Raw genomic sequence first — 16,520 nt, forward strand, 5'->3', positions numbered from 1 at the left:
AGTTGCAATTGCCCTCGCCCATTTGCTCTCCATCATAATTTGCCCTATAAGTTACTTGGAGTGTGAGGCGGAAACAGCGCAGCCACCTCTACAGTGCATCTGGGGTCTGAGTCCACAGAGTATATCTCTTTAACCAATCACATTGGCAGATAATGAAATGAAAAGAACAAGGACAGGATGAGAAAGTGTAAGTTAGAATGGGCAAAATTTTTTTCAGTCTTTTTTTATAGGATGTGGGTGTCACTGGCTAGGCCGCTATTTATTTATTTATTTATTTTTAAAAATTATGTTAAATTCTTTAATTTCAGAGACTGTTATATCCATACATCTAATATCTTAAACATTTTTCAACAAAATAGGCTTTTAATGGAAACAATGGTTGTTTAAGAGTTGCGGTGATACCCGCTGCTCTAAAATGTGGCTTTGTACAAACATGAATGTCAAAAAAGTCCTGGACACACCAAATAGTTATACACGTAGCTTGCATCCACATTACAGCAAACTAAGGTTAGTGGTCCAAAATACATCAGCCGTGTTCAGCATTTACTAGAGACAGCTCAAAGGAAAAGTTGGCTCTGAAAGCAAGATAAATCCCATTGGCAGATGAAGACCAGAAAACGATACTGCACTGATTGTTCCAACCTTTGTGTTTAGACTCTAATAAATAGCCCTGAGCTTTAATACTATTGCGAAGGGACAATAATTTAAAGGCCAAACCTGCAGCAAGTGTCTGTGTGATGTGCATATTCACAGCTTTAGCTAAATGTGCCACACTGGTCTCAACAGTACTAATTTCAATAGTTAATTCCTGACAACAAAGATTCTACTGTGCAGACAGTGGTTACGTGCAAGATTATTTGTGTTATCATACAACTTTTGTCCAACAAAAACAATTAGTATTGGCTTACATTTACAGTATTAAGATTAATTGCTTTTTAATGGGAATTATTCTTTTTCCAGTATTTGAGTTCTACAAGATGCGCCTAGAAAAAAAAAATGCTACAGTGGAGAATGAAGTAAGCTTGAATAGGCTAGGCCGCTATTTATTGCCCATTGCTAATTGCCCTTGAGAAGGTGGTGGTGAGCTGCCTCCTTGAACTGCTGCAGTCCCTGTGGTGTAGACACCCACAGTGCTGTTAGGGTGATAGTTCCAGGATACTGACCCAGTGACAGTGAAGGAACGACGATATATTTCCAAGTCAGGAAAAAGTCAGAAAAAAAAATTCACCCATTTAATGTTAAACCGGTAAAGAAACAATGAAAACCTGAAGCAATGAGATTGCACACTTGTAGTAGTTACTTTTCAGGGGCAGACAAGTTGACTGGTAGTAATTAGCACCTATCACACAGTTATCAGGGCACTTAGCCTGAAATGGACCAGCCCTATCTTTCTGTGGCAAATTTACATTGTATCGACCTTGTAAGTACAGGAACTTCATGCAACCAGATCTTTTTTTTATTCTTTCACGGGATGTGGGCTTCGCTGGCTGGGCCAACAATTATTGCCCATCCCTACTTGCCCTTGAGAAGGTGGTGGTGAGCTGACTTCTTAAACTGCTGTAGTCCACGCGGTGTGGGTACACCCACAATGCTGTTAGGGAGGGAGTTCCAGGATTTTGACCCAGCAACAGTGAAAGAACAGCGATATATTTCCAAGTCAGGATAGTGAGTGACTTGGAGGGGAACTTGCAGGCGGTGATGTTCCCATGTGTCTTTCTCCTTCTAGATGGTAGTGGTCGTGGGTTTGGAAGGTGCTATTGAAGGAGCCTTGTTGAATTCCTGCAATGCATCCTATAGATGGTACACACTAATGCTACTGTGAGTCAGTGGTGGAGGGAGTGAATGTTTGTGGATGTGATGCCAGTCAACTGTTTTGTCCTGGACGGAGTCAAACTTCTTGAGTGTTGTGGGAGCTGTACTCATCAGGCAAGTGGAGGGCATTCCATCACACTCCTGACTTGTGCCTTGTAGATGGTGGACAGGCTTTGGGGAGTCAGGAGGTGAGTCACTCGCTGCAGGATTCCTAGCCTCTGAGCTGCTCTTGTAGCCACAGTATTTATATGGTTAGTCCAGTTCAGTTTCTGGTCAATGATAACCCCAGGATATTGATAGTGGGGGATTCAGCGATGGTAATGCCATTGGACGTCAAGGGGCGATGGTTAGATTCTCTCTGATTGGAGGTGGTCATTGCCTGGCACTTGTGTGGCATGAATGTTACTTGCCACTTGTCAGCCCAAGCCTGGATATTGTCCAGGTCTTTCAGCACCAGGACTGCTTCAGTATCTAAGGAGTCGTGAATGGTGCTGAACATTGTACAATCATCAGCGAACATCCCCACTTCTGACCTTATGATGAAGGAAGGTCATTGATGAAGCAGCTGAAAATGGTTGGGTCAAGGACACTACCCTGAGGAACTACTGCAGTGATGTCTTGGAGCTGAGATGACTGACCTCCAACAGCCACAACCATCTCCCTTTGTGCTAGGTATGACTCCAACCAGCAGAGAGCTTTCCCCCAGATTCCCATTGACTCTAGTTTTGCTAGGGCTCCTTGATGCCCCACTTGGTTATATGCATCCATGATGTCAAGGGCAGTCACTCTCACCTCTCACCAGTCACTCTCAAGATGCAGTTTTCACAAAGCCAACGATAGATGCATCCTCGACAGAACCTTTTGATCTCTACGCATCTGCCCTTGCCAAAGTTGCTGTGGCATTTGCACTTTTTAATATTCTTTTCACAGGATGTGGGTGTCACTGGCTAGGCCAGCCTATTGCCCAACCCCAATTGCCTTTGAGAAGGTGGTGGTGAGCCGCCTTCTTGAACCGCTGAAGTCACGTGGTGTAAGCACTTAAATAACAGCGAGCAATATTAGCCTCACCATTAATTTGACAGCAATTTTTTGAGCCAATTAATTTTTAGCTCCTTTCTTTCACAATTCTCCAATTTGGTTAGCAGCTGATGTTAGGCAAATTCAATGTGAGTACTGGAGCATGTGCTGCATGAAAGGGTTTCATATAACTACTCAAAATGTTCTTTGCAAGATGCCTGGACTCTAACTGTGAGGTAAATGTTTGTCTTGTTTCCAGCACAGAGGTCCAAGCACCATAGGTGCTGTTAATGAAAATCAAATAATAAAAGTGAAAAAAAATAAAAGGAACTAATCAATTCCACCGCTGTCGCTCACTGAACACAAAGCTGTCACTCAAACACCCAATATCGTAACTCTCACCATTATTATTCCTATCATGCTGCTTTCATACTAGCTTCAGGCTCCAGTTACTTGACAGGGAATTGTCTGCGTATAGACCAAGGGTTTCTGATAGTAAACTATCCTTTCTCATCCTTCTTGCCCTTTCTGCAGCCTTTGGCACCCTGCACCATAGTGCCAGGGTAAGTTTGCTCATCCAGTCCTTTCTGGCTTAGCACTCACTCCGCGTCGCATTCAGGCCTCTTTTCACTCTGTGCTTCCTTTCACTCTGACCCAATCTCTCAGCCTTTGCCAAAACTGCAGGAGGTGAAAATATATCAGTCAAAAAATGAAGTGAGCAGGCCTCAGGTTGAGCCCATGGCCAGGTGATGGAATGGCGTAGCACCTTTTTTAGGGCTGGGAAATTAGATGTGCTGATGCATGAGGACGGAACAAGGAAGGTTGTATGGTTTGGAACTCCAGGGTACAGCCAGAGGACACTAGGAGATGAGAACCTGAATCAATAGCCTGTATAGTACGGTACCTACAAGAACTGAAGCGCCCACGTGCATTGACATTTCAACACCGCTGGCAAAGGGAGACTTGTGGTCAGTGCCATTTACCATGCCAAAGGCCCAAAATTGTGCTGCAATAAGTTGTCTGTCAACTCAGTACACAAGCTGTTCCATCATGGCCAGCCCTCCTACAGCTTTCCAGTCTATCATTGTAATTCATGCACACTCTTGCAAGACATGAAGTCAAGATGCAACAGGTCACTGATTGATATAACAGCGGACTTGCAGATTGGGCACATATCTGTCATTGTAAATACACTCTATCAAGTTACAATATTTCAAGACTACTTCTCTGGTTGCGTGACAACACTAAAGGAGACAGATTCAAATTGGAGAAATGTTCACACATCACATACTTTTGACTCCAGCGGAAGAGACCCTCCAGGACATTCTCATATACCAGAGCATGGAAGGATTAGGGAAAGGTAAAAAACACATTCCAACTTGTTCTTAATGGGCAGGATTTTTGTTTTGGGGTCGGGAACCGGATGTTGGGATCATTTCCACATCCAAATCCCACACTTTGATGCGCCCAACGTGATCTTTTGTCGTTTTGGCCAATTAGTGGGCAGAGGGCAGTGAGAACATGCCTGCCATCCAGTTAGAATGGCAGGCATGTTCCCAATGCCAGAGGGCTACTAGGAGACCTTCCAGCAGTCAAAGATTGTTGGAATGGGAGCTGCTGAGGTTTGTTGAGTAGCATGAGGGTGCTTCCATTCCTGGGTGCCGACCACAGATCAGATAAAAATGTAGGCCAGAAGGGTTAGGGCCTTTGAAAGTCATGGGGGAAAGCCTGCCATAGTAATGGATTGGAGCCTCTAATTCTGATGTCTGCACACACTGCTGCTTGGAGGCTGCTACGGTTTTATGTATGGCCTCCTGATGTAATGGGCACCCCATGATTGAAAATCCAGTCAACATTGGGAGACCAACCCTAACTAAGCCCTTAAGGGGCTCCGTTGGTTACCCTCTGCAGCCAGACAACCATCCTTATACTTTCATAATGCAGTGGAGACAGGAATATGCCATGGAGCCAGTTTGATGGGATTTTCCTCCCATTTTCGAGGCCCCCACCCCTTCCCACTCACCCCCCCCACTCCCTACTCCCCCCGCTCCCCCCCACCCCCCACCCTCCACTTACAGACCGGCCGCCACAGGCAATTCAAAATTCAGCCCAATGTCTTTCTGCTGTTGTCTCCTGTTCCCCTTGTATTCACTTCCACTTAGAGTTTTCTTTATTCTTTCACAGGATGTGGGTGTTGCTGGCTAGGCCACCACTTATTGCCCAGCCCTAATTGCCCTTGAGAAGGTGGTGGTGAGCCGCCTTCTTGAACCATTGTAGTCCATGTGGTGTAGGTGCACCCACAGGGCTGTTAGGGAGGGAGTTCCAGGAACAGCAGAAGAATCACAGAATTTAAGAATTTTGATGGCACAGAAGGAGGCCATTTGGCCCAATGAGTCTGCACCGGCTCTCCAAATGAGCATTATGACCCAGTGCCATTGCCCTGCCTTTTCCCCGTACCCCTGCACATTGTTTCTCTTCAAATAATCGTCTAATGCCCTCTTGAATGCCTCGATTGAACCTGCCTCCATCACACTTCCAGGCAGTGCGTCCCAGACCCAAACCACTCGTTGTGTGCAAAAGTTTTTTCTCACATCACATTTGCTTCTTTTGCAAATCACTTTAAATCTGTGCCCGCTAGTTCTTGATCCTTTTATGAGTGGGAACAGCTTCTCCCTCTCTACTCTGCCCAGGCCCCTCATGATTTTGAACATCTCTATCAAATCTTCTCTCAGCCATCTCCTCTCCAAGGGGAACAGTCCCAACCTCTCCAATCTATCCTCATAGCTGAAGTTTCTCATCCCTGGTACCATTCTTGTAAACCTCTTCTGCACTCTCTCTCCAATGTGTTCACATCTTCCCTATAATGTGACGCCCAGAACTGTATACAGTACTCCAGCTGAGGTCTAACAAGTGCCTTGTATAAATTCAGTATATCCTCCTTGCTCTCGTACTCTATGCCCCTATTAATAAAGCCCAGGATACTATATGCTTTATTAACTGCTCTCTCCACCTGTTTTGCCACCTTCAATGATCAATGCACATATGCACCCAGGTCTTTCTGCTCCTGCACCCCCTTCAAAATTCCATGCCTTATTTTATATTGTCTGTCCATGTTCTCCCTACTAAAATGCATCACTTCACACTTCTCCACATTGAACTTCATCTGTCACCTATCTGCCCACTCCACCAACTTGTCTATGCCCTCTTGAAGTTCCACACCATCCTCCTCACAGTTCACAACATTCCCAAGCTTCGTATCATCCGCAAACTTTGAAATTGTCCCCTGCACACCAAGATCTAGTTCATTAATACCTATCAGGAAAAGCAAGGGTCCCAATACCGACCCCTGGGAACTCCACTACAATCCTTCCTCCAGCCCAAAAAATATCAATTTTTCAGCTTCCTTTCTTTCAGCCAATTTTGTATCCACATTGCAACTGTCCCTTTTATTCCATGAGCAATAACTTTTCTCACAACTCTGTTGTGTGGCACCGTATCAAATGACTTTTGAAAATCCATGTACACCACATCAACAGCATTACCCTCATCGACCTTTCCTGTTACCTCTTCAAAAAACTTCAGCAAGTTAGTTAAACATGATTTCCCCTTTAGAAATCTATGCTGGCTCTTCCTTATCAACCCATATTTTCCCATGTGACTACTAATTCTATCCTAAATAATTGTCTTTAGAATTTTGCCCACCACTGAATTTAAACTGACTGGTGTGTAATTGCTGGGCTTATCCTTAGAGCCTTTTTTGAACAAGGGTGTAATGTTTGCAATTCTCCAGTCTTCTGGCACCTCCCCTGGGTCTAGTGAAGACTGAAAGCTTATGACAAGTGCCCTTGCAATTTCTACCCTTACTTCCTTCAGTGTTCTTGGATGCATCTCATCCGGTCCCGGTGCCTTGTCAACTTTAAATACCGACAGTTTGTTCAACACTTCCTCCTTATCAATTTTGAACCCGTCTAGTGACAGGGTTTCCTCATCTGTCACCATGGCATGGATAGCATCTACCTCCTTGGTAAAGATGGATGCAAAGTATTCATTTAATAGTTCAGTCATGGCCCCTTCATCCATGTGCAAATTCCCTTTTAGGCCCCTAATTGGCACTACTCCTCCTTTTACCACCCTTTTACTACTTATATGCCTATAGAAGACTTTGGGATTCCCCATTATGTTGGCTCCCAGTCTTTTCTCATAATCCCTCTTCGCTTCTCTAATATGCTTTTTTACCTCCCCTATGAACCTTCTGTATTCCTCTTGGTCCTCAATTGTATTTTGTACCTGACATATGTCAAATGTACACATTTTCTTCTTTATCTTAATTTCTATCTCTTTTTTCATCCAGGGAGCTCTGAATTTGTTTGCCCTACCTTTCCCTTTCAATGGAATATACCTTGAGTGTGCCCAAAACAATTTGTTTTTGAAGCTATCCCATTGTTCAGTTACAGATTTTCCCACCAATCTTTCGTTCCAGTCTTGTTTTCTAATCATTCATGGGATGTGGACTCTGCTGGCTGGCCCAGCATTTATTACCCATCTCTAGTTGCCCTTGAGAAGGTGGTGGTGAGATGCCTTCTTGAACCGCTGCAGTCCATGTGCTGTAGGTACACCCACAGTGCTGTTAGGGAGGGAGTTCCAGGATTTTGACCCAGTGACAGTGAAGGAACTGCAATATATTTCCAAATCAGGTGTCATATTTCCAAGCCCATTGGGCCCAGCTCCGTTCTTGCCCCACCGAAGTTGGCTCTCATCCAGTTAATTATTCTTACTTTGGATTGCCTTTCATCCTTTTCTATCATCATCCTAAAATGTACAATACAATGATCACTGTCTCCTAAATGTTCCCGCACTGACACTTGGTCTACTTGGCCAACCTCATTTCCAAGAATCAGGTCCAACAGTGTGTTTTTTCTTGTTGGATTGGGCACACACTGCTGTAGAAAATTTTCCTGAACACAATCTAGGAACTTTTGCCCCTCTCCGCCCTTTACACTACCACTGTCCCAGTCTACATTCGGGTAATTAAAGTCCCCCATTAAAATTACTCTATAACTCTTGCATCTCTCTGCAATTTCCCTGCTGACTTGTTCTGCTACGTCCTTCTCACTAGTCGGTGGTCTATAGACTACACCGAGCGATTTAATTGCACCCTTTTGTTCTTTAACTCTCTCCAAATTGATTCTGTCCTTGAACCCTCTGGGACATCCTCTTTCTCCAGCACTGCAATGCTCTCCTTAACCAATACGGCCACCCCTCCTCCTTTCCTTCCTTTCCTATCTTTTCTGAACACCTTGTTCCCAGGAATATTTAACACTCAGTTCTGTCCTTCATTGAGCCAGGTCTCTTATCGCCACAGCATTATCTTTCCACATGCCAATCTGCACCTGTAACTCCCCAATCTTATTTACTATACCCCATGCATTCACATACATGCATAGTAACCCTGATTTAGATTTTGTTACTTTCTCCCTCACCCCGAATTCACTGATTAACTTACTATTCTCTATACTAGTGCTATCTGTCCCTCCCAGTATTTTGCACACCCTGGTATTCCTCTCTAATATTTTCTTTTGGTTCCCACACCCCTGCCGAGTTAGTTTAAAGCCCTCCCAACAGCACTAGCAAGGAACTCAGTCCCGGCTCTGTTCAGGTGCAACCCGTCCACTTGTACAAGTGCCATCTCACCGAGAGCCAGTCCCAGTGTCCCAGGAATCTAAAGCCCTCCCTCCTGCACCATCCTTCCAGCCACGCATTCATCTGCCTTATCCTCCTATTTGTGTAGGCACTGGCATGTGGCACTGGTAGTAATCCGGAGATTACTACATTTGAGGTCCTGCTTGCTAATTTTCTACCTAGCTCCCTAAATTCTGTTTGCAGGACCACATCCCCCTCCCTACCTAAGTCATTGGTACTAATGTGGACCATGACCTCTGGCTGTTCACCCTCCCCCAGAAGAATGTTCTGCAGCCGCTCTGTGACATTCTCGACCCTGGCACCGGGGAGGCAACATACCATCCTGGAGTCACATCTACGGCCACAGAAACGCCTGTCTGCGCTCCTAACCAATGAATTCCCTTTCACTATTGCTCTTTCTTTCTTCTTCCTCCCCTCCTGTACAGCCGAGCCGCTTGTGGTGCCACAAACTTGGTTCTGACTGCACTCCTCCGGAGAACCGGCACCCTCACCAGCTTCCAAAACAGAAAACAGATTTGTGAGCGGGACCACAGGGGACTCTTGCACTACCTGCTGCCTACTCTTGGACTGCCTGGCGGCCACCCATTCCCTCTCTGTCTCCAGGCCCTTGAGCTGTGTTGTGACCATCTCTCTGAATGTGCTATCTGAACTGCTACTCAGCCTCATGGATGGGCCACTGGGACACCAGCTGCCGCTCGAGCTCTGAAACCCGGAGCTTCGGTTTCTCCAGCTGGCGGCACTTCCTGCACATGTCGTCCAGGACACTGGTAGCGACTATGGCTTTGCACATATTACAAGACACGCATTCCACTTGACTGAGCTTCCCTGCCATGTCTTAACATTGCTTCCCTTACGCTAGCTTTGTCCTACTTTGGATTATTTATATTACTTTATTATATTGGCCCTAAATTTCCCTTTTTCCTGGCACTTTACAGTTAAATTCAAGTACAGCAACTTGTTTAAAAATATTACACTTTGCTAATTTACTCACCAGGTCCTACTAATCAAGGCCCGCTCTTCTTTCTGAAGCAAGGTAGAAAAGGAAAGGAGCACCTTTTCCCTTGCAGTGAAAGCTCTGTTTGAAGGCATGTTGGGTAAAAGGCATTCTAACATTTGTGCCTTTTCTGTCATTGTCAGCATGAAGGAGTATCTTAGTCAATGGTGGCCGTGGCCTGTGTACAGGAACATCGCGCAGGATCCTGTACGTCTCCTGCCAATGTTTTCAAGCACCAGCACAGCTACTCACAGCTCAGTGATGCACTTAATGAACTTGAAGAGTTGGCATCAGTTAAGGAAGAGTGCACACATGAGGAGCGCACAGTGCTGGTGGCAGAGTCGCAGAACCTGCAGGACAGATAGCTACACGCATCGATGCTAACAATCTGTGTTTTGTGTCAACATTGTTCATTTGGGATGCATGATGTCTGCACCTGGAAATGTGCAGGATTCAGAATCCTAGTGTTTGGCTGAGGTTGCCCCATAATGCGCTAACATAACAGCCTTTGTAAATTGCTTGGTCGTGGGTGACATATTCAACGATCTCCTAGCATAATTCACCTCTTTGTACTGCGGGCCGCCGAGGAACTTGAAGACTTAACAGATATTGATAGGGAACTTCATGGGCCAGTGCGATTTATGGTTGAATATCACAGCCACGGGATTTCCTTGAAGGATGAAACTGTCAGTATCTGACATTATACAGTTGTCAACATCAATATAGTACAAGTTTAATCATTTAATAAACAGGCACTGTTACAGCTATGCATTTTTGACATTGACATACTATTTTGGTAATCATTACAGCTTTATTCTCAGATTAGGCCTAGCAAAGGATGCAAAGCTGTTGCTTTTAGTATTTTTAAATTCGAGTCTATAACAGGAGCTGTTTATGGTTATTCTAAAAAAAGGGTTTGCTAAGAGAAATAAGCAGCTATTACACTTGGCTAAATGATTATGTTGAAGTGAGTCAGCCCCGGAAAGTCATAATATTCATAATCTAATATCTATGCAAATGAACACCATCTACGCTCCCCTGCAGCACTAAGGGCCTGACATGTAGGAAAAGTTACAAGCTATTGCTTTACAGTGGGAAATGAATGTGCAACCATTTGCAAACAAGGCAGCTCATCCCTGATAGACCTCTGGATAGACAGCTGACCGATTTGGCATGTGTCGACAAATCGGCACATTTGCAGATTGGTTTTTCGACACTGTCCAGGACAAAGCAACGCACTTGATTGGCACCCCATCCACAAACCTTCACTCCCTCCACCACCGACGCAAAGTGATAACAGTGTGTACCATCTACAAGATGCATTGTAGCAACTCACCAAGACTCCTTCAACAGCATCTTTCAAACCCATGATCTCTACTGCCTAAAACGATAAGGGGAGCAGGCACATGGCAACACGGCAAGTTCCTCTCCAAGTCACACACCATTCTGACTTGGAACTATATCATTGTCCCTTCCTAATAGCACTCTACTGACGCCACATGGACTGCAGCGGTTCAAGAAGGCGGCTCATCACCACCTTTGCAAGGCAGTCAGGGATAGGCAACAAATGCTGGCTTTGCCAGCAGTGCTCACATCCCATGAATGAATTAAAAAAAGATGTTGAGATGTTCAGTGAATAGCTCAAATGGGGGAATTGTAAGCATAGTCTAAAGAGATGCGGAATGGGAGTTGGAATATTGAAACTGTTGAGTGAAACGTTATAGCAGTTTCCAGAGGTGAAATGGGTTTTCAGTGTTCCCTCCAGACTTTATGCTATGGCATTACACTTCTCCCATAAACCAGAGGGAAGTGTTAAGAGTTGTGCAGAAGGTAATAGGTTTGGCTGAGAACACAGGCTGCAAGTTTGAGATTTTAAATTAGTGCACGATGGAATTGAATGGAAAAAATAGCAGCAACTGTAAATCAGTTTGAAGAAAAAATTAATCTATGATTGAATATAGGAAAAAAGGGAAAGATACTGTTCCTTTTTCGACTGTCACAAGTTGCACAAGTTCTTATGTTTTCAACCTGTCTTCCTTTAAAACAAGCTTTTATGTAAAAATATTGAAGAATGTATTTGATTGTGAAAGCTGGGCTTTTCTTCTGTTACATTCAATGGTTTGTCCAGTAATTGGAGGGCCACCTGAAGGAAGCAAGATAAAGATTTATTGCTTCGTTTGCAAGAATGTGTTACTTTCTGCTCTATTTTGTGGTTGGTTAATAAAATATTGGTCTGAATTAAATTGGAATTATTGAGATTGACAAACCTATTAAGTTGTGAAAATCAGACTTCTTTTATGGCCAGTCAAATTCTGCTTGTTATAAATTGCCTGAAAGTCTCTAGTTCCGGAAATGAGATTGTCACATAAGTAATCAACATTTTTGAATTTCAGGAGTCAATGATTTGGGGTAATTCTCATTGTTTAATTATCCTGCTGGTTCTGCAAAGTGTTACCAAGAAAATAGAAAGACAGGAGGAATGCTACTGCTATCTCATGGTCTGGTAACGATCTGAAGGCATCTTCATGCCTTAACGCGCACCAAGTCCCTTACCCCTATCACCCCTGCATTCAATGGCTTACATTGGCTCCTGGTCAGGCAGCATCTTGATATTAAAATCCTCATCCTTGTTTTCAACTCCCTCCATGGCCTCACCCCTCCATATCTTTGTAATATTTTCCAGCTCTACAATCCTCCAAGATATCTGCGCTCATCTAATTCTGGACTCTTGAACAATCTGTATTTTAATCATTCCACCAGTGGTGGCCATGCCTTCAGCTGCATAGGCCCTAAACTCGGAATACCCTCCATATACCTCTCCAACTCTCAAAGGACACTCCTTAAAACCTACCTCTTTGACCACATTTGACCCTGAGATGAGCTTTTGACCTGTACTTGCGCCATCAAGAGGTCATTCAAAACTCTAGTGTTGCCCGTGTCTTAACTCACAGCAAGTCTATTCCCCCATCATCTCTGTGCTTGCTGACCTACATTGGCTCCCTGTCTAGCAATGTCTTGATTTCGAAATACTCATCCTTATTTTCAAATCCCTCCATGGCCTTTCCCCTTTCTATCTCTGCAATCTCCTTCAACCCAACAACCCTCTGCGACACCCTCATTGCTTTAATTCTGGCCTCTTGTGCATTCACTACCACAATCCACCATTGGGTGGTGGTGCCTTCAGTTCCCAGGCCCCAAGTTCTGGAATTCCCTTCTGACACCTCTCCGCTTCTCTTCCTCATTTTCCTCTTTCAAGAGACTTCTTAAAACATACCTCTTTGACTAAGCTCTTGGTTATCTGCCTAAATATCTCCTTACGTGGCTCATTGTCATACTTTGTTTTATAATGCTCCTGTGAAGCACCTTGGGCCATTTTCATTAAGTTAAAGGTGCTGTTACAATATAAGTTGTTGTTGTTGATGTTGATGATGCTTGGCTTAGTCTTCTTTTGAAACACAAAACTGTTAACTCTTTCCACAGGCTGCTGGGTCCTTTTTTTTAGTATGAGATTAGCTTTGTTTTTAATTCGCCAAGCGATAACTTTTGTATTGCTGAATGTAAATGTATATATTGGGCATCATCTGTTTCTGAAATTGGAGTTGGTAAGGTAAGTTGATATGTGCTGCTGTTTCAAACATCGAGAGGAGAAGATTTATCTGAAGTTTTACATGGTGTTCAATACTATCTTGGGAGCATCCTCTGTGGAACAATCTCAGTCATGGAGTGTTGAAGGGTGGAAGTTAAATGAATCTATAGTTATAGATATGAGGTTTGGGTGATTGTATGTACATAATTTGCGTCCTTGTAATAATTGGCACAAAATCATAGGCCAACAGACTTAAAAATGGCATCCAGGGAATCTGGGTCTGCAGTAACCTTGCTTTGACTCTAATTGTGGTGCTATTTGAAGAAATATATGCAAACATGGAGGACAAGGTCCCATGGTTCAGTGCCTGACAAGCAATGGTTGTGAACATTGACAATCACTCTGCTGAAATTGAGAACATCCACAGAACTTTGGATCAGATTGGCCATGTAGACTGGTGAAAGTTATTTTTCAGATAGAGGCCAGTGATTTATGTTCTTCTGCTGGTGTTGTTTCAGTTAATTGTGCTGGTAATCTTGATTTACTACCAATGTGCGTTCGAAAACAAGGACTACACTGGACTAAATGGGCCAAACGAGTGCTCAAATGCTAACCAGATTACGCCTTGCAGAAAGTACACAGAGTACATACATGGGAGGAGTGTGGGAATGAGAGTCCACACTACCTGAGTACCTCAATGTCCTGGACTGCCGATGGGACTAGCACACGATGGATTAATACAACTTTTTTCATTGTGTATGCAGGCTAAAGCTAAGGATATCTCCACAGACAAGGAGGGTGATGGAATATGTGAAAGTCACTTGACTGTGTCTGTTGTGATGGTGTAGAATATGTTAGCTTGGTCACTTGTGTTTATGGGAATTGATCTGAAATTTGTGTGGACAACATAACCATGGCAACAAAATGTTTAGAGGAGATTGAGAAGGGCTAAGTGCATTTTGCTGTGTCCATGGTGTTGTCATTTCTGTGTATCTTTGATGTACTCTGATTTATTGGTGGTATACATGGAATTCGAAGATCAACGGTAAAAATGGTGAAAGGGCTGTGAATGAACCACTGCATAGCAGCACTTGTACTGGAATAATGAAGTATGATGTCTCAATAAAGACCATGATTCCGCATTGTTCCAACAATATGTATGTGTTCACTGGGGTTTAGAGTAATAAGACGAACTAGGACAAGAAACAGCCCAAGAAGGGCCTCCTGAGATCAGGAAATGTGCCATTAATTGTTTTTCCCTCAACTGTAGGACTCTCACAGAATTGAAGGGACACTGTTGGTGGTCATGCAGTGGACCCATCTGCCAGCTGGAGAGCCAGTGACAACTCCTCTGTGGCCATTCCCAGGAGCCATTTTGGGATTAAAACCCAATGATACAGCTCACTGGCTGCAGCTGGGGTTCCTGGCTCCACCAGAGGCAATTTCTCACAGGACTTCCTGGTGTGGGGTGGATGTCCCGCCTCTTAGAGCTGAGGGGTGGGGGGATGTCTCTTCTACACGGGCAGCCCATGCCAAAAGGAGATCCTTGCTGGAGGCATGGGCCATGGGTGAAGACCCCCACCTGCCCCTAAAAATAAATCAATCCCCACCCCCCCAGATCCCGCAACTCACCATGGCTTCCCCGACTGGCCCTCGCGAAAATATCCCACTTACCTTATTCCTGGGGCTCCATTACCAATCCTGCAGCCTGGGCCTACTGCAGTACCAGCAGTGGCCACCGCTCCCAGTGGTGGTGCTGTTAATGGACAGCCACCAACCTCTGATTGGCCGGGAGCTCTCAGTGGTGGGAAATTTCCCCTAAGGACAACGTGGACCCCGCAGCCAACCAGTTAAGTGCCTGATTAGCACTAAATTGGGTTGGGCGAGCATGGAATGGCTGCAGCAGAGTTGCCACAGGCTCTCCAACTGGTGGATGGGCCCACCGCTTCGAGCATTAAATTCGACTCTGAGTGGGAAGGTTAACAAGCAGCAATTAAATAGCGACAAATGAATTGCAGTGGGACAATTAGATTATTAGGTCATTACTCCTTTAACTTTGAAAAAATACAAAACTAAGCCACTATTTTGCACTCCCGCTCGCTCCCCTGCAATCCCATTTCTTGGAAACCCAAGCCACTGAGTTTCTCCTGTGAGAAAAAAAAACACTTGCACACATTTATGTATAGTGCACATCATAGAATCTTAAAGCATAGAGGAAGCCCATTGACCCATTATAGCTGTGCTGGCTTAGATTTGCCTACACTAGTAGTAAAACAGCCTATCAGAAGCATACAGTTAACACACCTGTATTCCTATTAGCGGTGATGATGTGTTACAGTTCACTCAGGGAGTTCTAAATACTGTGGTACTTTTACATGCATGTCATAACCTGGAGCTATGGATACTGATAGAAGAGGCTCCAGCATTCTTTCCATCACATGGTTGACCAGGAATCTCTCCCATTCTTACCACCTACCATTGGCATGACTCAGGAGGCTTTGCAGGATGATCCTCAACCTGTTCGGCTGCACTATGAACACACCTTCCTTGGCCACCAAGTCCTGGGGTGGGCCTCAAACCTGGAGCTTCTGGCTCAGCAACGTGGACACTATGCACCACAAGGCCCCCCCCATTCCTACTAGTAAGACCAGCTAAACTCACAGTAACATCGTTTGTTAATATTACCACCCATGGAAAAGCCCAGGCTGTACCCAGTGGCAAGTTTCCACTTGTCCCAATTACATAAACGATGCATCAAGATTTTCAATATTCATGATTACCAGGAGAATGGTAACAGTTTTCTAAAAGAGCAGGCTTCAAATTTCACAAGAAGAAGAAAGTCCGAGAATATTGTTATGTCGACGATGTAGCTAAAATCCTCACAATGTTGATGAACATACTGGGACCAGAGGAAATCCTCTCATGGTTTTGACAATTTGCATAGCACACTAGGACCAGAAAAAAAACCTCCCCCACCCTTCTTAGCTTGTTCAAAGGTAACGGAATTTCTCTGTGAATTGTGAAGTAACATCTGGGGAACTTACCGTTTTTTTCTTTCTCGTACAACTCGGTTTCTTGCAGCACGTGTAGTAATTGAGGGCTGCGTACTCCATCAATGCCGCAAAGACAAATAAAAAGCACACAGTGACGAATAAATCCATTGCAGTGACGTAGGAAACCTTGGGTAGTGACTTTCTGGCTATGCTGCTGAGTGTTGTCATGGTTAGCACTGTTGTGATCCCTGTTTTGTAAAGGAAGAAATGCCAGTGCAAATTAACATTTGAAGAACATTCCCAATCCATTATACAAATGCCCTGTTGTCATTTTATTAATTTATTGATCACTCAATTGGCTACAGTAGTCTATCGTGAAACCCTACAGTCAAGGCAGAAGCCAGCATAGAGACAGCAG

General features: G+C 44.3%; 1 protein-coding gene across 2 annotated transcripts in view; it reads right to left on the reverse strand.

The window, feature by feature from the left end:
* The window catches only part of gabrg3 (gamma-aminobutyric acid type A receptor subunit gamma3), a 639,852-nt gene that overhangs the window by 4,477 nt on the left and 618,855 nt on the right, over positions 1–16,520 (reverse strand). For both annotated transcript variants that reach the window (XM_078545150.1, XM_078545149.1), the window contains exon 8: positions 16,154–16,350. In XM_078545150.1, the coding sequence (XP_078401276.1) occupies positions 16,154–16,350 (197 nt within the window). The remainder of the gene's footprint in view (positions 1–16,153; positions 16,351–16,520) is intronic.

The sequence above is a fragment of the Cetorhinus maximus genome, chromosome 7 (assembly GCF_964194155.1).
Source record: "Cetorhinus maximus chromosome 7, sCetMax3.hap1.1, whole genome shotgun sequence".
In the NCBI taxonomy this organism is placed as follows: Eukaryota; Metazoa; Chordata; class Chondrichthyes; order Lamniformes; family Cetorhinidae; genus Cetorhinus; species Cetorhinus maximus.